Source organism: Carassius carassius, chromosome 48 (assembly GCF_963082965.1).
Source record: "Carassius carassius chromosome 48, fCarCar2.1, whole genome shotgun sequence".
NCBI classification, from domain to species: domain Eukaryota; kingdom Metazoa; phylum Chordata; class Actinopteri; order Cypriniformes; family Cyprinidae; genus Carassius; species Carassius carassius.
The window spans coordinates 11,247,486-11,272,138 of NC_081802.1; the positions used below are offsets into that span (position 1 = coordinate 11,247,486).

The window sequence follows — 24,653 nt, forward strand, 5'->3', positions numbered from 1 at the left end:
CCCGACCTTGACAAGACACACGCTGTGTTCAAATCATGTCACGCAAAAACAAAATATGCAGGGGGTAATACCACCAACATGAGAAACCACGTCAGTCGTTTTCACCCCGAGCTGCAAACGCCTGTCAGTGCCATTGTGGATCCAGCTCAGCCAAAAATTTATCAACTTATATCAACGTTGCCGCCAAACTCAGTGCGAGGGCAGAGAATTACCAGAGCAGTGGCATCTTTTATTGCAAAGGATATACGGCCCTTTTCTGTAGTGGAAAACGGCACATTACATTAGCAATGACTGGAAGATTTTGTCTCATGTGCTGCAAACGTGAGCCGTTTATGAGTCTCACACGGGTGCTCATCTGGCAGAGCTACTGTCTCATGTCATGGATGAATGGCAGCTATCACATAAGGATGTAGTGCTTGTAACAGATAATGCGTCGAACATGATCGCTGCAGCTCAATTCGGAAAATTCCCTCACGTAACATGCTTCGCGCATACGCTGAATCTGGCATCTCAGCGCGCTCTTAAAGTGGGCGCGCTCTCCAGGCTTTTGGGCAGAATCCGACGAATATCATATTTTGTGCATTAAAAAACACTGCTGAAGTGCAGATTTAGTTTTTTGTATATTGATTATATTCAAGTAGGTTTGGCCTCTTGTTTATTTTGGTTTGTAATTTAATTTCAATGTCAATATTTAAATGTTTTACAAGAAAGTAGACTGCACTATATAAGTATTTAAGTACACTCCCTGCATTATGCACTTTTAGTACTTACATTTGTGTGTTCTAATCTAATGCTGCTGTTGTCTTCTGTGCCCAGACTTGAGTTTTATTTGATGTTTGATACATTCAAGAAGCGTGTTTCAGATAAAATTAAAGGTTCAGTTCATATATCTGACTGCTTGTATTTATTGACAAAATTGTATACATGAAGCAAAATTGAAAAATAAGGATGCAGTGCATCATCAATGCATCGTGATGCATCGAGATAATCGAATCGAACTGAATCGATGACTTGATAATCGTAATCGAACCGAACCGTGAGACCAGTGTAGGTTCACACCTCTAGTAAACGAGAACGATTCGTTCACCTAAAAGATTTGTTCACGAACTAACCATCATAGTGCAATTACCTATAGCCTATATTGATAAGGCTACGATACGAAGGTCTAAGTAGCAACGTATATTCCGTGATGTCCACGATGCGCGGGGCGGCGCGGGTCGGGGTGGGTCAAGAAATTTTACTTTATTTGCGGGGCGGGCCAAATAATTTCATAAAAGCGGGACCCGCGGGTTGAAAAAAACCCAACCCGCGCATTACTAATACACACACACACAAAATATATTTTCTATCTGGCTCTTAATATATTAATATATATATACATGCACACACTGGACTGAGCTATTAACCTGGTTTTTGTTTGTATTTGGTGTCTATTGTGACTAAAGTCTGTCTCACAGCAAGTTAGTGGCAACAATGGTAGTTCTCTTCCTATGGTTACCTGATCAGCATCTTCTTTCATCTTAAAACATACATAGAGACACATGAACAATACATCATTCACAAACCACAGACCAGAATCACTTAAAGCAATGAGTGGCTTCAGCAAAAACAGCAGCCGTGTGACAGGATCATGAGATGTCAATTACAGGCAGAGCTTTCTCGCCGGGGCAGGAGACAAACATCAGACTGACTCACTCCACATCACGTCACACTCACCATCTTGATGTAGGAGTTCTCGGCCAGCAGAGAGTAGTTGGACATGGGCTGAAACGAGATGGAGGTTGGATAAGTAAAGGATAAATTATATTTGCTTAACATTTAATGTCGCAGAGTGGCCTTCTGTGATTGTCTGGTTAGAAAGATACTGACTGGCAGAGGCTCCTCTTCCTCCACGGTGCCGTTTTGCACGGAATCTTCTCCGCCGGCGTCACTGTGATGGTGATGGTGGTGGTGTCTCTTCTTTTTCTTCTCCTTCTCCTCCTTTTCTTTCTTCTGTTTCTTTTTCTTGTGTTTAGAGGATTTCTGAACAGGAAATCAACACACAGTTGGCTTAATCTGGTTTCAACAGAGCACAGCATTTTTTGGGATTCTTCTGCTGATTTTACAATAAAGTTTTGATTAAAACCAAAAAAGAAAAAAAATAATAGGTGGCCAGTAACGAAGTACATTTATTTGATTACTGTACTTAAGTACACTTTTTAAACGTATTAACATCACTACATTTGAAAGACTAATATCGTACTTTTCACTCCACTACATTTATATCAAGGTCCTCGAAAGTAGAAAGACGTTACTATGAAGCAGCTTTAAAAGTCAGTGTGTGATTTCTTTTCTTCTCTAAAACTTTTTTTTTTTTTTTTTTTGACAGCCTATCAGTAATCACTTTTGTACGGTTACATGAAGTGATTTCCCAGCATTTTTTTGAACAAGGGCCAGTTGCAAATGTGATATTTATTTACAACAATTCAATGTAAGTTAATATTGTGGTATATATTTCTTGCAATATTGTCCGATTTAGCAAAATTATACAAGTGCTTGATTAAAATAATGTTTTTGCATATTGTTTTATTAAAATGCATATATTTATTGTTGATTAATGATTCATTTAATAGTATATAATGTTTTTATATGTCTACACACACATGCATACATTATTCTTGTGTACATTTGTGTATGTTTTTATGTTTAGTTAAAAAAAATTATAAAAGTATTGTTATTTAATGATTAATGTGTATATATTTGAAAGATTTACAAAGATGAAAAAGCACTGATGGTGGAACAAACAGAAAACTGCTTTTTAAAACAAAACCAAACAGTTGTGAAAGCCCCACCGTTTCCTCTGGTTCTGCGTCTTTAGGCTCATCAGGCTCAGATTCTAGGGCAGCCGCAGAGCTCGTGTCCACAGCAGCAGCAGACGAGAGCGCCGTCTCTTCCTGGAAACAATCAAACATTAAAACACACACTTCCTGCTTTCAAAATCTTACAAAGAGTGATCCTCTACACTACAGGGCATGCACAATTAACAATATCATGATCAAGAAGAAGAAAAGCTAATTTGAGGTTGTTGAATTGTCACATTGGGAGAAAATGCTGAGAAAGTGGTGAACCAGAAGTGAAAAGTGTGATGATTTAGACTTTTAGCTTTTCAAGTCAAGATAATACTGTGTTTGCATTAAGAGGAACTGAACTACGTTTGGGCAGACAAAAGTAGTACATCAAAATCTCAGGTGACCTACATTCGGATCATGAGGTTTTGTGCACATTAGTTGTTTGACAAACCACAAGAACTGTCAAGAGTGATGCAGTGCTTAGCACTGCATCTAAACTAACATGTTTATTAGATCCTGTACCCACTAAATTACTGAAAGAGTTGTTACCTGTAGCGGAAGAACCGCTTCTCAATATTATTAACTCGTTGTTACTTTAGGTCACGTCCCAAAACCATTCGAGCTAGCGGTTATTAAGCCTCTTATTAAGAAGCCACAACTAGATCCTAGTGAACTGGCAAATTATAGGCCTATTTCAAATGTTCCATTTATGTCTAAAATTTTATTCTAATATATTCTATTCTAATATGAAAAATTTCAGTCAGGTTTCAGGCCCCACCATAGCACAGAAACTGCACTTAAAATTACAAATGACTTGGTTCTTGCGTCAGATCAAGGCTGCATCTCATTGCAAGTTTTACTTGATCTTAGTGCTGCGTTCGACACCATATATCATGACATACTCATAGATTGATTACAAAACTATACAGGTATTCAAGGGCAGGCTCTAAGATGGTTTAGATCCTACCTGTCCGATAGCTAACATTTTGTTTACTTAAATGGGGAGTCACCTCATTTATCACCAGTAAAATATGGAGTGCCACAAGGATCTTTCCTAGGTCCTCTTCTAATTTCAATATACATGTTGCCCCTTGGTAATATTATTAGAAAATACGGGATTAGTTTCCACTGTTATGCTGATGATACTCAACTATACATCTCAACAAGACCAGATGAAACATCTAAATTATCTAATGGTGGGTACACACCAAAAGATAATCGGGCTGATTTTCGGCCGATTTCCCCCCTTCCGACAATCCTAGCTATGTCCCGATTATCTTGATGGTTCGACAGATTATTTTATCAGATTTTCTCTTGGTGTGAGGTGCGTTAAGAGTGTCCAAACCTGATCGGAAGAACGTCAGAGCCGCACTGATCACGAATCGTAAATATTAAACTTGTTTAATATTTACGATCAGAAATCCTGGTGTTTGGGGGGAACCCCAAGGACAAACGCGTGCACGCTCTGGAGATTATCACGTGAAATGAAACAATATCCAATTAGAAAGTGAATGATCACGTTCTTAAAGAGTGATGGAAGATCTGATAACAATTATTTAAAGTTTAATAAGGCAATTTAAAAGAGAATAAGATCTCTTTACCAAGAGAGAGCTGAGAACAACAATTATATATATATATATATATATATATATATATATATATATATATATATATATATATATATATATATATATATATATATATAAAATCAGTGTGATTTTGTGACCATTGCTCACCTCTAGCTCACTCTGTAACTTGTACAGACCATGTCCTCACCAAACCCTTCTCTTTTTCCCCCGTGAATATTCAGTGAAAATCATTCCAAACACTATCATTGCAATATCTTCCTGCATATCGTCTGCAATGCTTATTCTGAAGTCTAGCGAGATTTTGCGAGATTTCCTGTGTTCCCAGTCAAGACTCTGGTTGAAAATCTGTTTCATGTGTGGTGTGCTGTCTTTGTCATATCATGGCACACCACACACTATAGGAGCAAAACGGTTAAATCTAGGATTTTTTATCCTCATGTTTGTGGTCTATCACATTTTGAAAATCTTATAAGATGTAAAAAAAAAAACCTATTGGTGTGTACTCAGCATAAGCTAACAGAGTGTATTAAAAATGTAAAAGATTGGATGACAAATTATTTTCTCAGATTAAATTAGTTTAAGACAGAGATATTACTTATTGGACCAAAAAAAAAAAAACCCAGTACACAGAATCTTGCAGATTACAGTTTGCAACTAGACGGATGTACTGTTATTTCCTCTAAAATCAAAAATCTTATATTATAAAATATATAACTTAGTTATATTAGACAGCAGCTTGTTTTTTGAAAATCATATTTCCCATCTTACAAAAACAGCATTCTCCCATCTTAGAAACATTGCCAAGCTACGAAACATGTTATCTGTTTCTGATGCAGAAAAGCTAGTTCATGCATTCATGACCTCTAGACTGGACTATTGTAATGCAGTTCTAGGTGGATGTCCTGCTTCTTCAATAAACAAGCTACAGGTAGTCCAAAATGCAGCAACTAGAGTTCTTACCTCAGTTCTATTACCCCAATTTTACAGTCTCTGCACTGGCTACCTATTAAGTTCCGTATCAGTTACAAATTATCATTACTTACCTATAAGGCCCTAAATGGTTTAGCTCCTGCATACCTTACTAGTCTTCTACCACGTTACAATCCATCATGCTCCCTAAGGTCACAAAACGCCATGGACATTTGTTAATTCCTAGGATAGCAAAGTCCACTAAAGGAGGTACAGCTTTTTCACATTTGGCTCCCAAACTCTGGAATAGCCTTCCTGTTAATGTTCGGGGTTCAGACACACTCTCTCTGTTTAAATCTCATAATTTGTGACTGCAGTTGTATATAATCAAATGTGCATTCTTATTCTTTAGCTTGGGTTAAACTAATTAATTTTACTTTGTTGGATCAGCAGCTATGCTAATGATGTCTCTATTTGTTTCTCTGTTTTGCCAGGATTTACACAAGCTCCAGTCTGGATCCAGAACGCCTGAGAAGAGATGATGCTGACCATCAGAGGACCTCAGATGATGCTAACCCTGAATCAACAACAGAACTAACAAATATTGCTACAAGTGTGATTGCATCATATAATAATTGCTTTTATCGTCTGGTTGACTACGTCTTGTATTTTTCTCAAAATTTCTCTCATATGCACATAAACTGACAATCACCACTGATAAGCTACTACTAAATATTGTAGAAACTTAATTTTCTGTAAAGCTGCGTTGCAATGATTTGTATCGTAAATAGCGCTATACAAATAAACTTGAATTGAACTAAATTGATGGCTGTTCATGCTGATACAGACATGATCATACAGAAGAAGCTTCCGACATCAGTAATGAAGACACATTTACACCTCTGCATGTGCACACATGCACCCTGAACTAAAACAAGCAAATGCTAACAAACACAAATGTGTCGAGACATGTGAAAAACTGTGAAAAAAAGGGGTGTGCGACAAAGAGACTGGCACGTCAAGAACAGTGAGAGCCCGAAGGGAAAACCCAAAACAGACGCTCATTAACAACAGGACAGACCGACAGCAGTATGACCGGAGGGGAAGCAGAGGGAGAGAGCATGAGGGACCGGACCTGGGCGGCGGGGGGGACAGGAGCGCTACAGAGCCAGAAATCCAGATCGGAGGCCTAGAACAGAAAAGGCAAGGTGGGGAACATGAGTCCAATCCTGTTTGACTCAAACAGAACCCCAAACAAATGCTCTGATGACAACAGAAAACAAAATGAGCACATATTCCATCACCATGTCTGTTATGGCCACTTCAACAGCTGTTCAAATGTACATATTACATTAAAAAAATATATATAATTATTCATTTATTATTAAATAAAGAAATTGTATTATTATAAGTAGTAATATTGTTATATTTCTGTTAATTTATAATTTTCTACAATGTAAATGTGGACATAATTGGTTTTCATGGAAGCAAGTAAGAATATTTCAGTTAACCCCTGCACTTCCTAGTGGTTTAGATTAAGCAAGCAGGAATTTTCATAGACGAATATCATTAAAATTAATATACATATACATATATACATATACACATATATATACACATACACATACACACACACACACACACACACACACACACATACATACATACATACATATATATATAGTGGTGGGCATAGATTAATTTTTTTCTAGATTAATCTAGCTGTGATCTTGAAATTAATCTAGATTAATCTAGATTAAAATGGCTCATTCGAATTCTGCCGAAGGCATTCAGAATATGTGTGTTACCCAAATAAAATTGACAAACAGTAAGTCTTTGAGAAGGGGTTTATCAAGCTAGGTGGTGCATTAGAAAAAGGGGCTCATCTCCTGTTTCCAAAATGCATCACAAACTGCTTGAGAAAGCTGTAAACTAATTCCACATTGCACAAGGTGCAAACAACCTTACGCCTGTTTCACACATACTCTGTCTGCAGTGCGTATGCATTGCATATTTTTTTACGCACCAATGTTAACGGATTCCAGTTGCGTTCCAGGAGCGTTGCGTCTGCAACAGTGCAGCGATCGTTTACGTACAGATTAGCGAACTGCAAACGCGTCCTGTGTGAAAGCACATCGAGTCCGTGCTGCACCACATACGTAACGCACACGGACTGCATACGCACTGCAGATGGAGTATGTGTGAAACAGGCATGAGCAGGGCCGTAGCTGGGGTCAGCGGGGACCCGGTGAAGGTGGTACCAGTGGGCCCTGTTTGAAATTGTTTAATTTGTATGTTCGTTTATTTTTATTTATTTGTGCTATTTACACAATGTTTAAGTTTTTTTTCAAGTTTGTAGGTGTCAAGGTACAGAAACCAAATAATTAAATGTAAAATAGCACTGGATAGTCTTCAATGTAAAAATGAAATATACAATCAAACCTACATTTATTCAGACACCTTCAACATTTCTCACATTACAGTTTTGATATATATATCAAAAATTATATCTGGTGTCTGAATAATTTTTGGTTTGACTGTTAAAACTACAAAGTAATTCAGTCAAGAGAAGTGAGTGATTTTCATTTTCATTTTCTTGGATTAACATTACAGCAGCCAGTAGCTAAATTAGGCGCGGTCACTTTAAGAGACGATGAACGCACTCAATATAATACACATCCCATTTTTTTCCTCAACTGTTTACTTTCACTTAAGAAATAACTGACAGTTTTTTCGAGCATAATTTCCAAGGTGGATATTTTGACATATTTTGTATGTATTTGTCGGCACAAGAGCAAAAATAAGCCAATTCGATGTTCAAGTGTTTTGAGACGCCTTTCTCTGCATGAGCCCTGAACACCAGAACACCGCGAGTACTGAATTGGGCTCATTCACATCTTTTTGTTTGTTCAAACTGCGATTTGTATTTGTTCGTTCAGGTGCAGGAGGGACTTCGAGGAGAACTTCTCAGAAGAGAGCTCGGTTCAGTGTCGCTGTGATACGCGGCTCTCTCTCTCGTGCGCACCGAACACAGTGCGCGAGTAACCAGCTACTCTGTTCAGCTTTTCCGCTTCTTGTGTTTGGATGCTTTAATGTTTAAATCAACAAGCGGTAAGGCTTAAAAACATGTGAAAAAGATACGCTTTCGTGACGATGCGCAGCAGTGGCCCGTCAACTGTCCTGAGCATCTTTTTAGGCTGGCCTCAGCAGCCAGTCAGTTATATAAAATATCAAGGTGAAAGTCATCATAGCTTGCTTAGTATAGACCCAGCTCCCAACCCAACTTTGAGAATAGGTTAACAGCGATATTTTTTTTTATCGGCCGATAAGAGTCTCACGTTAACACAGCACGTTAACGCCGATAACGGCCCACCACTAATAAATAAATAAATATATATATATTATATATATATATATATATATATATATATATATATATATATATATATATATATATATATATATAGGGACGTGAACAGACATTTTGAGGGGCAGGGGCTCAAGTGAAATAAAGGGCACTTATCATAATTAGTTTTTTTTTTTTTTAAACAAAAAAGTATATATATATATATATAATATATATATATTAACGCAACTGACTTCCTTTTAAAAAAAATAATTTAAAAAGTTAATTGATTTTAACTTCCTCAAACACACGCAATCGTTTCATTTTCAAAAGATGTCTACAAAATAATCAGTTCACAGAAACCATGGTCTCCTTAGTATTCACTAGGTTTATAGAGCAGCAAAGGAAACCATTCCACAATGTGCATGTTTTGAAAACATTTTCTATGCTACTAGTTTCAAGTATATTTGAAGAGTTCAGATGCAAAACCCTCTAAGTGCCATCTGAAATTTTCTTATGAGCTTTTTTTTTCAAGCTCGTATTTAAGTTCAGTAATTTAACTTAAATGACAATTAATAGGTAATTTTCATTGCCAGTAATGTGAAATAAGTGAACATAAACATACAAGCTTGATAAAAATGATCATTATTGAAGGAAACTTCAGATGGCACTTAGAGGATTTTTCATCTGAACTCTTCATATTTAGAATAACCTAAATAACTGCATCAAACAGAGGGGCGTGTTTTACTAATAATTTGTTTATTTTTGCACAAGGCACTACATCGTTTGAATTATTTTGGTGTTATCAGAATACATAACACTTTAAAATTAAACTTACCAAAATAATTGAGTAAAAATTCAATAAAAGCCAATGTCATGTATGTATTTATGGTGGTATGGAATACTATTTTATAAAGGTTTCGAGGAAATAAAAAAAAGTTAAATTACTTAAATAGTTAATTTATAAATATTGTTATTTTTAACGTTAACTTATTTCTACTCAGTTTTATTAATGTACCAGATGCAGTTACTCAGATTTACTACATTTTTTAGAGTGTATCCTCCATCTGTTTGCATCTGTAGATTTCTTCTAAATTCACCAATTTAGATTTCTAAATTTCAGGGGGAAAGACTCTTGATGTAAGTCAATAACTGGGGACGTTCTGTATGCAAATTAGGCGTCAACTAGTTAAAATGCGCACATTTGCATCTAATTGACAGGGAAATGCAGGTAAATAGGATAAACAAAATAACTAAAGCATATCACCTGGTGGTGATATATGCTTATTTTATTAACTTATTTTATTACATGGCTTGGTTGAATTCCAATGTAGAATGCGGTCTGTTATAACCAACAGACCGCTGTGCGGAGTATAACAGACCGTTGCCATGAAAAACAGAGTGTTGCTATGGACTCACAGGATTCTAACCGTAGAGACGGAGCGGACTATTTTCTTTAGCGGAAGCAATACAATCGGGTTAACAATCGGGGGAGAGGGAGAGGGAGCGCTTCAGAACTCCTCACTTGATATTTAGATTCTATATTTCAATAAATATATTTGTTTGACAGGGAAGCTGTGTGCAAACAGATATATGTATTATTTTAAAAAAAAAAAAAAAAAAAAAGCATCCCAGAAAAAAGGGCACTTTCTCTCCAGGAATAAAAAGGGCAGGTGCTCAAGCCCCCTTTCATGTCTATGTGTGCACGTGCCTGTATATGTGTGTGTGTGTGTGTGTGTGTGTATATATATATATATATACACACACACACACACACACACACACACACACACACACACATATATACATACATATATGTATATATATATATACATACACATATATATATATATATATATATATGTATATATCGAAAGGTTGTGAGTTCGAGTCCTGGGCCGGCAGGAATTGTGGGTGGGGGGAGTGCATGTACAGTTCTCACTCCACCTTCAATACCACGACTTAGGTGCCCTTGAGCAAGGCACTGAACCCCAACTGCTCCCCGGGCGCCACAGCATAAATGGCTGCCCACTGCTCCGGGTGTGTGCTCACAGTGTGTGTGTGTGTTCACTGCTCTGTGTGTGCGCACTTTGGATGGGTTAAATGCAGAGCACGAATTCTGAGTATGGGTAACCATACTTGGCTGAATGTCACTTCACTTCACTTCACATACACATACATATACATACATATATACATAAACACACACACACACACACACACACACATATATATATATATTAGTATTATAAGTGCATGTTGTAATATACATATATGTTCATGTTCATATATATATATATATATATATATATATATATATATATGAAATCTAAAATAAAAAAATATTTGTAACATTTTTAAGTATTTCCAATTTTGGACTACTGTCAAATAATAACATGCATAAGTAACATAACTTCACTATATTTTCTGCTGAAATGCATTAGACAATACAAATAAGATTTATTCGATAAAATTAACAATTAATCGTCCATTAATCATTAACACCTCTAAACAGCAGTGTAGACTGCAGTCATGTGGCCATTAAAACAGATGGTTTCATGCTTTATTTGGTTAAACGATAGATTTAAGCTTTGTATATAAATGTTATCATTTGTGGCAGCCGAAATGTGAGCAGTTTCAACAATGTAATGGAATATTTCACAGTATAAATAAAGCAAACAGCAAATGTTAGTGATGGAGAGGCTATAAGACAAGCTTTTTTAAAGATAATACTTTACTAGAGGTGCAAAAACGATCATACCTCAGCAGATGTGGGCGGGGCTGCCGCCTCTTTGGTCTCCTCTGATTGGACGGCTTCTTCCGGCTGGGACTCCAGAAGCTCCTCCTCCACTTCTTTATGTTTCTTCTTTTTCTTTTCCTCTTTGCTCCTCTACAAACATCAAGTGATGTTATTAAACAGCAATAACTCTTAATTGCTTAAATGCAGATATGGGTTTTCAATTATTATTCGTACAAAACTGCCATCTCACCTTCCTGTCCTTCTCCTTGCCTTTCTTCTTCTCTTTTTTCTCCTTACCGCTCCTCTTCTTGGTCTCCTGCGGGATGCTCTCATTGACTCGGTCCTCAGCAGGGCTCTTCAGCACCTCTGGACGGTGGGTCCTCACGGGAAGCTTCTCGCTGTCTGCAAGCGGTCTGGATAGAAGACGAGACAGAGATTAGATGGACAGAAAGAAAAGGAGATTGTGAGTGATAACCAGTTACATGGAAGCTAGGAAAGGCTTCAGTTTGTTCCAATATATGGGTCAAAAGTCCAAAGGCCTGTTCGCAACAAGAAAAAACTGAAGCGTAACATTCTCAACTACATCGTGTTTTGTGTCAGAAATTGAGATTTGCTGTGAAGAGGCCTTTAAATCAGTAACACGTTCCTGTACAACAACAAGCTGAAAACAGCTGAGGGGTTTAATCTGTGCCCACGGGTTTCCAGGGAAAAGTCAAAGCCAGGCAAGGCTGTCAACGCTGGTGTGTACTGTACATACACCACCATTAAAGTTTGAGGTCAGTAAGATTAGTAATATTTCTGAAAGAAATGACCAGTTTTATTCAGCTAGAATGCATTAAACTGATCAAAAGTTTATGACAATAAATGCATTTATAACGTTACAAAAGAATCTGATTTCAAATGAACTTCCTATTTAAACAACACTGAAAACAAATCACGATTTCTATATATATAACAATATATATATATAAATATTAACCAGCACAAGTGTTTTCAACATTGTTAATAATTAGAAATGTTTCTTGAGCACTAAATGATTTCTCAAGGATCATGTGTAACTGAAGACTAGAGATATGAGATATATTTAAACTTTAACATATTACAATAGAAAACATTTTTAATTGTATAGATTTTTCACAACATTATAGCTTTTTTGTATTTTTAATTAAATAAATGCAGCCTTGGTACAAAAATTGAATAACGTCTTAGCAACCCCAAACTTTATAACTAAAGAGTTCAAGTTGTAGCAATATGACCACAGCCAAAACCCAACCTGCAGGTGAGCCGATCAGTCATGCACAATGTATACTTGACAAATATTATTCAGTTCAACAGTGACATACTACACTTGCCAGAAAGAAAAAAACAAAAAACAGATGCTGGTTATTGGGCAGTTGATTCCACTGGGTCACATGACCACATGAAGTACTTACCTTGAGCTAGAACTAGACAGCAGACTGTCAGGAGGGCAGATGTGTGCGTGCATGAGGGAGAGAGAGACAGAGATGGAGAGACACAAGCAGAAAGCAGTGCGTGTAAGAGAGTGAAGAAGATACAGGAGAACTGGAGAAAGCTCCTCGATATCAGAACACGGAAAACCCAACAGATGCAAAATACAACCAGCTCGGTTTTGCATCTGCATGAACAGAGATTCTGGACTCAGCAATCAGCATCTGCTAAAGACGTCTAACGAACAACAGCCGTGAGAAACATGAGAATGTAAACAATATCTGGAGGAAAAACAGTGGTGATACTGAAAATGAAGTATTACCGTATTTTTCGGACTATAAGTCGCACCTGAGTATAAGTCGCATCATTCCAAAAATACGTCATGATGAGGAAAAAAAACACAAGTCGCACTGGACTATAAGACGCATTTATTAAGAACCAAGAGAAAACATTACCATCTACAGCCGCGAGAGGGCGCTATGTTTTCAGGTGTAACTACAGGAGCAATGAGCAGCACTAGAGCGCCCTCTGGCAGCTGTAGATGGTAATGTTTTCTCTTGGTTCATTTCACTTGGTTCATGTCAAATTAATTTTGATAAAATAACTCTCACCTGACTATAAGTCGCAGGACCAGCCAAACTATGAAAAAAAGTGCGACTTATAGTCCAGAAAATACAGTAATTGCCGTCTTCAGACTGACAGAAAGTGTCTCAGACCAAACAAGAACATGACATTTCAGTTTTAGTAAAAAATGCATTTCTGTGCATCACTACATGTAGTGTATGCATGAACTGTAGGAGGCATCGATGTGGTACATACTTGTCCAGATCGATGTCCAGAGCTTTATGAGGGTCATTGGGATCCTTATCGTCATCGTCACTCGGTAAGGCATTCTGGGAAACAAGACAAACCAACATTATTGTATATAGTTTAATGGATAAAAATAACAACTCCAAAGTAACAGCTGCTCACCTCTGGCATTTCCTCTGTGACTATGTCCACCTGGTGAGCTGGCCTGATGTCTTCCTCACTCTCAGGACCTGAATCCGCCTTCCTCCCTTTCCCTCGCTTCTCCCGCTTTTTCTTTTTCTCCTTCTTCTTTCTCTCAGCCTTATCCTTCTGCCGGCGATCCTCCTCCAGCTTCAGGTATTGGTCGGACATGGGCACCCCTGGACCAAACAATGGACAATGAAATTGAAGCGTGGTTTTATTTGGTCTGCTGAAATGAGAGATTGTAGATCTGCTCACCTGGGACTTTGAGAGGCACACTAAGGTCGATCTGCACCACCGGAATGTGTTCTACACCTGGAGCGTCGTACACCTGCAATTGCAAACAAGCTTGAGGTGCTTAAAATCATGTTTCAGCCTGAGGTTTATGTGATCGCAAAAATCATTTGATTGCGTACCTTCTGAGATGATGGCGAGGCCTTGATGTAGAATGGGTTGTTGGCCTGTTCCTGCTTCCTGGCTTCCCTCCTCTGTGTGAAATCGGACAAGTGTATTAGGACTAGAGGTGGACGATATGACCAAAATCACAGTATGAGTAACTTTATTTAATGGTAATGATATTAGGTCTCTATGATATCAAAATATTTAATAACATACAAATTTCATAATTCTTTTCACAAGTGTCAATATCAAACTAACCAGCCTAGATATTTTATATATATATATATATATATTGAATAAATGCAGTTCTTTTTAACCTTTTATTCATCAAATATATTAGACAGCAGAACTGTTTCCAACACTCATAATAAATCAGAATATTAGAATGATTTCTAAATGATCATGTGATGTTACATGTGACACTGAAGGCTGGAGTAATGATGCTGAAAATTCAGCTTTGCATCACAGTAATAAATTATTTTTTAAAAGTATATTCAAATAGAAAACTATTATTTTAAGTTGTAATAATATTTCACAATATTACTGTTTTTTTCTGTATTTTTGATCAAATAAATTCAGGCTTGATGAGCAGGAGAAACTTCTTTCAAAAACATTCAAAATAGTAATGTTTCCAAACTTTTGGTCTGTACTGTATATATATATATATATATATATATATATATATATATATATATATATATATATATATATATATATATATATATATATATAGGGCTGGATGATTATGGCCTAAAATCAAAACCTCGAATAATTGAACATTTGACCTCGATTACGATTAATGAACGATTATTGACTATAAGCAGTTATTTCATCTATGTTCGTAAGATTTCTTACTAGGGTTGGGTATCGTTTGAATTTTATCGATTCCTATTCTTATCAATTCCTAGTTTTGATTCCAAATAAGATAAAAAAATCCAATATAAAAAAAATTAAGTCAAACATTTTATATGTCAAACATTTTTACAAAGCATTCTGTTGCAGCTGAATAACATGAGCAAAAATCATCAGCCTACAAAACACTGCAAGAGGAATTTTGCCTGTGATTAAAAAAAATACCATAGCAAAAACAACTAGATTAATATAAATTTCAAATATTAAAGTGTTAAAGAGTCAGTAATAAGATAGGAACAAACAAATCAATTTGCAATATCATAAATAAATACAAAAAGGATTAATCAAGTAAAGTTATTAAATATATTCAGTCAAGATCAGTGAATGATTTTTTTTTGTTCTTTGATTAACATTAATGACAGGCAGCGCGTTTATTAGGCTGTTGTCTCTAAGCAAAAATACTGCACATGTGTGTTTTCTTTCGGTCTCATAAGACAAAAACGGCTGTGTTTATGATGATATACTGATGTAGTTTTCTGTATCGTAGTTTCGACTCGGAACAACCTTTTCTACAGTTAAAATACACAGAACAGTCCGAGAACGGACACAAACCGGGAACCCGCAGCGCGACGCCGACCACTGCTCTCTGTGCACGCGCTCGTGCTTCATGTGCGCTGCACACAAACATGCTATAATAAGTTTTGAGATTCTAAGCTACTTTAGTGATAAATCACAGGACAGCGCTGACAACTAGTTTCTGTGTTCCTCTGTGCGCACGATCTTCACATCTACTGTTTATATGAGTGTTTGTGCCACAATGCAGCTGCGCGAACATGGTAACTTGATAAAATAATACACATACGATCATCTAATCGCTTGAATTTCTAAACCATAAAACAAATACAACTGACAAAGTTTAGTGCAGACGCAAGGCTCACCGCTCACGCGCCATCAGTATGTGTTTAACTTAGTGATGTGTCGTTCGTGAACGAATCGTTCTTTTTGAACGAATCTTTTAGGTGAACGAATCGTTCTCGTTCACGCAATCCACTGACTCATATTTCTCGTTCACTGAAGTTCCTCCCTCCACAGCAGCCTGGCGTTATAAGCAGCGCATGCGCAGCTCGGTGAACCGGTTAACAACCATTTCATCCTGTCAAAGAATTTCTCAACCTCGAGCCAATAGCCTTCGATTATGAGATGTAACAGAGCATGTGATTTGTTAAATGTAGTGAACGAATATGCCCTTCAATGAACGAGTTTCATATGAGTCTGAACTAGATCTATAGATCTTACATCGTTCGTGAATGAAATGACTGAACTGATACCCATGTCGTTCATAAACGTGTTGAATGATTTAGTATATCTTGTTCGTGAATGAAATGACTGAACTGGCACACATGTCGTTCGATGAACGGAATACGTCGTTCGTGAATGAAATGAACTGGTATAGCTTATCTCCTTCGTGAACGAAATGAATGAGAGTAAACTGGGTTAGTCTGCTATTTAGCATGTCAATCTCGCAAAATGCAAAGAGCAGTTACAGGTACTGTGCACATACGCTTGTTTTGATATTTAGCATACAGAACTCCACGTTTAATTCCCGATTTATGAATGTGAATCTATAATATACAACCTCTAATATACAACCCCTACAATCTGATCAAACAATTAAAATGCTAATTAGGCAAGAAAACCTTGTGCTTTGTTCATCTGAACAACTTAATTAGACTTTATATATTGAATGCGATTATGCACACATTTTTATAAAGCCAGGTCAGTTTTTGTAACAAGTGAATACGTTTGTTGACTTAAGACAAAACACATAATACACCCTTTTTTGCCACCTGCTGGCATATTTTGTGTAATATGAAAAAATGATCACTGAATGAATCAGTGAACGATTCTGTACGAATCATTTTGGTGAACAAACTGAAAATGAACGAATCTCTTGAGAGAATCATAATTCAAGCTCAAGCTCACTGAAAACAAGTAGCGATTGACAAGTAAACAGTCAGCGATTAAATAAGAATAATTAAATACATATATTGCATAAAGTCATCAAATGTATAAAAACACTACATATTCTTCACTGTGTAAAGCTTCAGCTTCTTATTAAATTTTCAAAAGTAATTTAGTCAAGAGCAGTGAGAGATTTTCTCTCTTTTGTTGTTTGATTACCATGAATGATATGCAGTGGGAATATTAGACTGCTGTCACTTTAAGAGCTGCCTGAACCCAATAAACTGATACAAATGTATTCTTTCTCAGCTGCTTGCTTTCACTGAAGACCTAATTACTCCGGTTATGAGTACATTTGCATTGATGGCCATTTTGACACATAAAAGTGTGTGTATTTTAGCAGCAAAAACAACTCTGTTGCAATGCTCCTGTGCCTCACTGATGGCGATCAGAAACAGTCTCTCAGAAAGAGTCTCTCAGACAGAGTTCCATTTAACGTCTTAAAATCACTTGTTTTTTAACTGCAATGCTTAAAAAATGTGCAAATGATACCTCTTCATGTCCACACAGCACAGCAATGTCACGAGAGCGTGTAACCACGATAGAGGCCATAGACCAAAATCTCTACCAGTTGACGAATTTCTAACGGTCAATCTTGTCTACCAGTATACCCCCCACCCCTAATTAGGACGGCTGTATTTTTATATTTTCTGTAGGTCTGAAGGACAGCGTGGACTTACCCTGGCCAACTCTTTCTCGTCCACCTCAGTGTGTCTTGATCTGGAATGTTTGTGTTCCTCTTTAGTGAACACCGCTTTGGGCTTCTCATCCTCAGACTCACTCTCTGACGGAGGCTCATTGATCCAGGCATCCAAATCCAGACTGAAGGGAAGAACAACAGCTGAAACATCTATTTCTTTCAATTCCCTTGATATAAACTCAATGACTCACCCTTCCGGTATAGGCACTTTCTTCTGAGCCTTGGGGGCCACAGGATTGAGCTCTCCAGCGAATAGAGCAGTCACTTCCTCGGCCACCTCCACGTTCTTCTGCTGCAGCTTCTGAATGTACTTCACCAGCTGGAGGATGCAGGACGCCTGCAGGGGAACACCACAGTTAATATTGCAGTATGTGTGTGTCTGTTTCGAAGCCTGATAAACTCTATTATTATAATCCCAATCAATGAAAAGCACTTTACCCATGCTCACAACTGATTCCAATGGAGGTACATTTCAGACCCCAATAAACCTTGCAAAAGCACATTAGACCACATCAGACCCCTTTAAACCCTCTTCAGATGCCTTACACCACGCTGGCATGTTTAGCACATTGCTAACATGATTCAGTATATAACCAACCATATTAACTTATTGCTAAGCATGTTTTGGGGTGGAGTATTCCTTTAAGTATCGTAAGGGACGAGATGTCAGAATAAAGCTTCTCCTCACCCTCTCCTGCACTTCCAGGTTGGCACTCTGGACGAAGAGTGGCAGTCTGTCTATAAGCAGCTGGCTGGTCTCCTGCGCGGTCTGGCTGTCCGTCTCCCCTTCGTGCTTTCGCAGCACGGTCGCAAACAGCTTGGCAGCATTTTGTACGTACACCGCCTGGATGTGACCGGGCAGGGTGGCCACTTTGGGTCTCAGCATAGCCTCCAGTGTCTGCATGGGGTCTTCCAGATGCCTGTGGGGAAGAGGATGTTAGCATGCTGTTATATGGTTGAAATATGATACGTCAAAAATACGTCAGCACGTACTCTGAGAACTCTCCGCAGATCCACGCGGCAGCATAGAGAACCTCACAGATCCCGTTGCGCTGTGTGTTGCCCGTCAGCAGGTGTGCGTTGTCCAGCAGAGTAGCCATCTGAGCCACGGCGAAGCCTCGGATGGCTTTGACGCGGATGGCGACATCCAGCATCTGTGAGGCGATTAGGTGGCCATGCCTTGTACCTTCCAGACGAGTCAGTTCCACCAGGATACTGATGTACCTGGAAGACAGATAAGGTTGTTTTCTGACTCCTGTATCCAGTAATGGCTATGTAAAACAGTAACGAATACTGGCATATTTATCTAGCTCAAGATCCAGACCTCCATCTAGCGCATATTTACATAGAAAAACAACTGAAATTCTCTGTCAACGGCCCCCTAAATGTGTACTGGGCTGTTGTTGACTCTTACCACTCAAAGTTGGTGATATACTGGTAGTTGCTCTGGCTGCAGATGTCGATGATCTTGGTGAGCAACTCGTCTCGGTAAGTGGTGCCTTCCGCTTTGTCCACATGCAGCATGAGCTTCTTCACAATCTCCATCAGGTTCTTCTTCGAGACCTAGCATTTTCCACCACATTTTAATAACATCTTATATTTGAGCTCTTCACTACGAGACTTAACAGGAATGGAAGCAAACAAATGCTGTTTTCAAACAGTCATACACACCATGCCATAGAGCAGATCCAGAGCTCTCAGTCGGATGGACTCATCTTTGTCATCCAAACACTGCAGGATCAGGTCCTTGTGCGACTGCACGGACTTGGGGTGCGTCTTCAGGATCTTGGACATGGCCAGAAGACCCAAGTACTTCACTGCAAAACATCACAGCGCCTAAGTGACTCTTGAAATGAAGTGCTACATTTGCGTTTTATGCTAATTTATGTTTTGTCTTAGTTCTTCTATTTACACAAGTTGGCATGTAATGGAAGTAGTAACAGATATTGTAATCTGAATGCGAGCTTGCAAGGATGATGCAGAAGTCCTGCATACATCACCCAAGAGATTGTCTAGCATTTTACCAGCAAAATTGAGACATTTTTATCTAAAAAGGTCAAAACAAACAACCAAAAAAATATTTCCATTTTCTGCCGACTTTCAAATCTGCTGAATTTAAAGCCTATTGCTAAAATGTTACTAAATTAACAGAATTTGAAATCACACAAAGACAATGGGAAAACACAAACACAAAAAGACAACATATACACACACACACACACACCACCACAAGAACACAAATGGATTTCAGTTTTTTTTACTCTACCAGATTTTTACAAAAATTAACCGCATATTTGATTTGAGGCAATTGATGGTTGAAATGCCCATACAATCAAATAGACTAAATACAGATGCAAGATCGCTGGAACCACGGTTCTGTAGTCTTGGGCCATTAGGACAGTGGGCTTATCCTGCACGTTCTAGGTTTGTTGATGCAAAAACAAAATGTACAAAAACGCTGATCTATTTAAGGAAGACATGGGGCTTCAGGATTGACAGAATGCCAAAACACTCAGCTGGAAGTAAATACCAAAACGGTCCTGTGAGGGAACTCAGGGGTTTTTGAGAAACAAAATATGGCAGTCCAGGATTCACAGAGCTACTCTACAGCCGGCTTCACTGGGACACTGATAACTCGAACTCCCGCAAGATAATTTAGATTACTTGATGCATACTGCTTTCTGGAGGAACCTTTTCTGGTTCCGCAAGCTATAAAATATGATCGACTCTTGCCAATTTTCTATTCTAGGACTGAGGTGTCATCGAGTTATCCAGGATGGAGATCTATATGGACTACAGGGCCAGAAGGGGGGACTCAGAAACACACAGACAATGAGAGAATGACACACTGCAGGCATTGACAGAAGGCTCACAGTTCTGGTCTGAGTCTTCAATCAGGATTCGCAGTTTCTGCACACAGAGCTGTGGACCGGAGAGAGAAATGGAAAACAGAAGGAAAGATACAATGCATTACTACCATGTTTAAAACCTTTCCACACCATTTTACTTCAACTGTCAAAAAGGAAGCCAACTTCAGAAGGGTCAAGTGGTTGTCTGAAATCCAAGGACTCAGTTTGGCAACTTATAAAAAAACTTTTTTTTTTGGTTTTTGAAAAATAATTTAGTAATTTATTCATTTAGCAGCGGTTTTATGCTAAATTGACTATTTAATAAGGATAATTGCTGAAATTAAATATTTAAAAAAACTTTTTTAAATATTCAATTTAAATATATAACGCATTAAAATGCAACATTTATTATGTTTTATAATTATGTTTTGTTTTTTTATTTCATAAATGAGTCATCGGCTCAACATGTCCAAGATTTACTAAATAAAATAATAATAATTCCTGTTCGTTAGATGATCTGCTTCTTCATTGAACTATAGTAAAAGACATGAAAGGACACACAATACTAAATATTACTACCAATATTAAATTATATTAATCATTTATTGACTTGTATACATTATTCATATTTAGGTATTTTATAAATTACATTAAAAACTTAAGGCATTGGCCAAATACGTCTCAAATTTACTCTGTAAATGTAAATGTAATTTAAGATTTTCACTTTATATGACCCGCTTCTTAATTTCTTCATTAATTGCACTTTAGGAAATTATATGAATGGACACATAAATAAAACCTGAAGTATCAATGAAACGGCTAAAGAAAAATAAATGTGAAGTATCACTTTATAATTTTATCAACAAAGTTCTCCATATTGAACATTATGAATTAACAGAGTAAGTGTAAATCAGACCGGTGTGGAAAGGGTCTGATGTGACGGTGGCCCACCTGTATGCTAGCACTGTGATTGGGCATCCCAGAGGACAGCGAGATCAACACTGAGGTGAAACAGGAGAGAGAACAGACATTAACAGCGATGTGTGTGCTTTAGTACAACACCGGGTCACGGCACCAAATAAGACTGACCTGCTATGACCGTGTTGACACACTCATAGAGAAGCGACATGGCCGAGGTACTGAGGGAGTAGATAAGTGGAAGGGCAAGAAAAAAAGAAAGAAAAATAAATATTATATCTAACCCTAATATTTTTGGCCAGCTTGAGAGCTTTGGAGAGTTTTAGTATCACTGTTACCTGTGGATAAGGTTTGTTAGAGGCTCAATCATCTTCTTTCCCAAACGAGGCTCCAAAGGAGTGAGAGCACCGAACTGAAACATAAAAACATTATTAAAGAAATGGACAAAAGTGGAGAATTGGTTCCTTTTCCAACCCAACACATTTAGGCGTCATCTCACCAGCTTTATGATCTTGATGAGAACCCAGTTGTTGGTGGAGGAGGTCATGAGTTTGAAGAACAGGGGTGCCAGGGAAAGGTAGTTCTTGGGATTTCTTCTGGCCAGTTCACAGATGACATTCACAGCTGCTGACTGGACACCTGGGAAATACACAATTTAAACAAAGTTCAAGTGGAAGCCTGAAATATTAGCTAGATGAGATTCGCCCTCCATACCGGGATCTGGGTCCTCCAGCTTCTCTTTGAGGCGTGGGAATGCAGGTCGCAGGGACTCTGGATACTTCAGGAACACTTTGTACATGATCAGCACTGCCTTCTTGCGAATGTATGGCTTAGTGTGGGACATCTGAGATGGATGAAGGGTGAAACTGAAGCAATGTTCTCAACGTCAATATTTGCCTTTAGTAAACACTGTGAATGGTTTTACCAAAGTCATAATGTCATTGGCCAGGTCGCGAGCAAGGTCAGGGGTCACAAAGCAGGAAAGGCCAGTCAGGGCCACACCTGTGTCATACTGGTGAGGACTACTGAGATCCTGGTGAGAGATGATAAAGCATCCCATAGCAATCAGCAGGGTTATTATAGTTAACCACAACTAAAACTGAAAATAAAAATAAAACCATTTAAAAACAACATTGAGAAGTATCTCAATGATACTAAAATGACTGGCAATCAGTGTAATCAGAACAAATACAGGTGAAATGGAAGTTCAAAGCGCACCTTGCGGATCTGATTGGTCGTCAGCATGATGACATCAGTGCCCTCATGAAAGCACTGTGATGCTGCAAGGTAGCCAATTCGCTGAAAATAAAAGATGAAAGAGTCATTTATGAACCAGTCTTGCTGAATAAAAACACAAACTAGGGATGCAGGATATTATTGGAACAATATCAGAATCGGATGATAAAGGCTTAAAAATAGAAAAAAATCACCATCGGCCCGATATGAAAAATGATGCCGACGTGTCTTGCTGACAAGACGAATAGCTCACATGTGCTCAGGGTGTGCTAGCGCTAAGATCACGTCAGTAGTGTGGTTTCAGCAGCGGCAACAGGCTCCTCTTTATTTGCTTTTTATTTATTTAGGGGGCAAAATAGGCCAACTTGTAATAAAATTAAAGTGAAATACACAAATAACATTAAAGGGACAGTTCACCCAAAAATGAGAATTACCCCATGATTTACTCACCCTCAAACCATCCTAGGTGTATATGACTTTCTTCTTTCAGAGGAATACTATCAGAGTTATATATGAAAATGTCTTGGCTCTTCCAAGCTTTATAAACGGCAGTGAATGTCAATATTAAATACAATAGTTCAATAGAAGTCGCATAAACTGTGCCAATCCTTAAGGCTAAAATAGTATATAAATTCTAAATCATAAAAATGTTGAGAACGTCTGGATCTGGTCTGACTGTGTGCTAATATTATTTACGACATTGCCTCTCACCTTGTATGTGAATTTGGAGGAGCTCATCACCTCCACGATGTTGAAAGCAGCCCAACTGACATCATAGCCAAGCATCTGCAACTGTTAGGAGGAGAAAGCAAAAGAATATGTGACGGCTTGAGCTCAAAGAATTATGAAGCGGATCAGAGAGGATATAAATGGTGAGTGGTCTTACGTAGGTGAGCTTGCAGACTGCATTGGCTTTAACAGCGATGTTGTCCTGTTTGAGCTCTTGTTTGATCTCATCGATGCATGTAGAGATGTATTTGGCCTGTAGAAAGAACAGGAAGTATTGAGAGACAAAAATATAAAAAGCCAATGCTCTCCATGACAGCCCAAGGCATTGTTTAGCTTCCTGCTATCAGCAGCATCTATCAAATCACTGCTTGAATTTAACCACAATAGATTATTTTATATATTTTTATCTGGAAGCATTTCTAGATTATCATTTAGCAAAACGAGTTTGAAAAATTGAGCTGCCAAGATGGCAACGGCCCGCTCCGCCCACTTTAGGCTTCAAAAATGTTCTTCAGAAATCTACGGGTGACATCACGGACACTAAGTCCATGTTTTTTTTTTACAGTTTATGTTCTTGACCTGGCTCGCGCTTACAAACAGGAGCGTTTGAAAGCAGGATCCATTTATAAGCAGATGTTTGTGTATCTGTGTGAGAGTAATTGTCCCCCGAGGCCATAGGAGAGCGCAGTGAGCAAAAAATAATTCAGCACATTTAAATTGTCAACACAAGAAAGTAACCATCTCTCTTCTAACAAAACATACATTACGTCTAAATTAACAAAAAAAAATCTAATATAATTTCATAAATTGCAAAAACAATTATGAACAAAACAGCATCATGTATTTATGCATTGCTTAATCCAAAGAGCCGAAGCGAATAAGGAATAAACCTCCACACTCCTTGGTTCAGATAGTTTACTGTGGGGTATCATTCTCAGCACGTGTCTATATCGTCCTTTAGGCCTGGGCGATAAAACGATATCGATATTTATCAATGGTACACCTTCTTCGGTATCGATATAAAAAAAGTTAGATAGAGCGGACGATTATAGACACGTGCTGTGAGTGAAGCAGAACTAATTATAAAACAGTAAACT

At 37.9% G+C, this 24,653-nt stretch overlaps 1 protein-coding gene across 3 annotated transcripts in view; it reads right to left on the reverse strand.

The window, feature by feature from the left end:
• ap3d1 (adaptor related protein complex 3 subunit delta 1) overlaps positions 1 to 24,653 on the reverse strand; it is a 37,095-nt gene that overhangs the window by 4,320 nt on the left and 8,122 nt on the right. Inside the window, exons 2-28 of one of the 3 annotated variants that reach the window (XM_059544033.1) lie at positions 23,714 to 23,809; positions 23,539 to 23,619; positions 22,810 to 22,890; positions 22,517 to 22,624; positions 22,306 to 22,435; positions 22,091 to 22,230; positions 21,930 to 22,003; positions 21,763 to 21,812; positions 21,625 to 21,674; positions 20,698 to 20,746; positions 19,496 to 19,641; positions 19,239 to 19,387; positions 18,818 to 19,048; positions 18,513 to 18,744; positions 18,016 to 18,161; positions 17,805 to 17,946; positions 14,268 to 14,339; positions 14,110 to 14,182; positions 13,834 to 14,030; positions 13,681 to 13,754; positions 11,663 to 11,825; positions 11,434 to 11,562; positions 6,462 to 6,515; positions 2,832 to 2,933; positions 1,870 to 2,022; positions 1,717 to 1,764; positions 1,499 to 1,519 (exon numbers count right to left, since the gene is read on the reverse strand). In XM_059544033.1, coding sequence (XP_059400016.1) covers positions 1,499 to 1,519; positions 1,717 to 1,764; positions 1,870 to 2,022; positions 2,832 to 2,933; positions 6,462 to 6,515; positions 11,434 to 11,562; positions 11,663 to 11,825; positions 13,681 to 13,754; positions 13,834 to 14,030; positions 14,110 to 14,182; positions 14,268 to 14,339; positions 17,805 to 17,946; positions 18,016 to 18,161; positions 18,513 to 18,744; positions 18,818 to 19,048; positions 19,239 to 19,387; positions 19,496 to 19,641; positions 20,698 to 20,746; positions 21,625 to 21,674; positions 21,763 to 21,812; positions 21,930 to 22,003; positions 22,091 to 22,230; positions 22,306 to 22,435; positions 22,517 to 22,624; positions 22,810 to 22,890; positions 23,539 to 23,619; positions 23,714 to 23,809 — 2,991 coding nt within the window. The remainder of the gene's footprint in view (positions 1 to 1,498; positions 1,520 to 1,716; positions 1,765 to 1,869; positions 2,023 to 2,831; positions 2,934 to 6,461; positions 6,516 to 11,433; positions 11,563 to 11,662; positions 11,826 to 13,680; positions 13,755 to 13,833; positions 14,031 to 14,109; positions 14,183 to 14,267; positions 14,340 to 17,804; positions 17,947 to 18,015; positions 18,162 to 18,512; positions 18,745 to 18,817; positions 19,049 to 19,238; positions 19,388 to 19,495; positions 19,642 to 20,697; positions 20,747 to 21,624; positions 21,675 to 21,762; positions 21,813 to 21,929; positions 22,004 to 22,090; positions 22,231 to 22,305; positions 22,436 to 22,516; positions 22,625 to 22,809; positions 22,891 to 23,538; positions 23,620 to 23,713; positions 23,810 to 24,653) is intronic. The other 2 variants (XM_059544035.1, XM_059544034.1) reach the window with 2 other exon arrangements.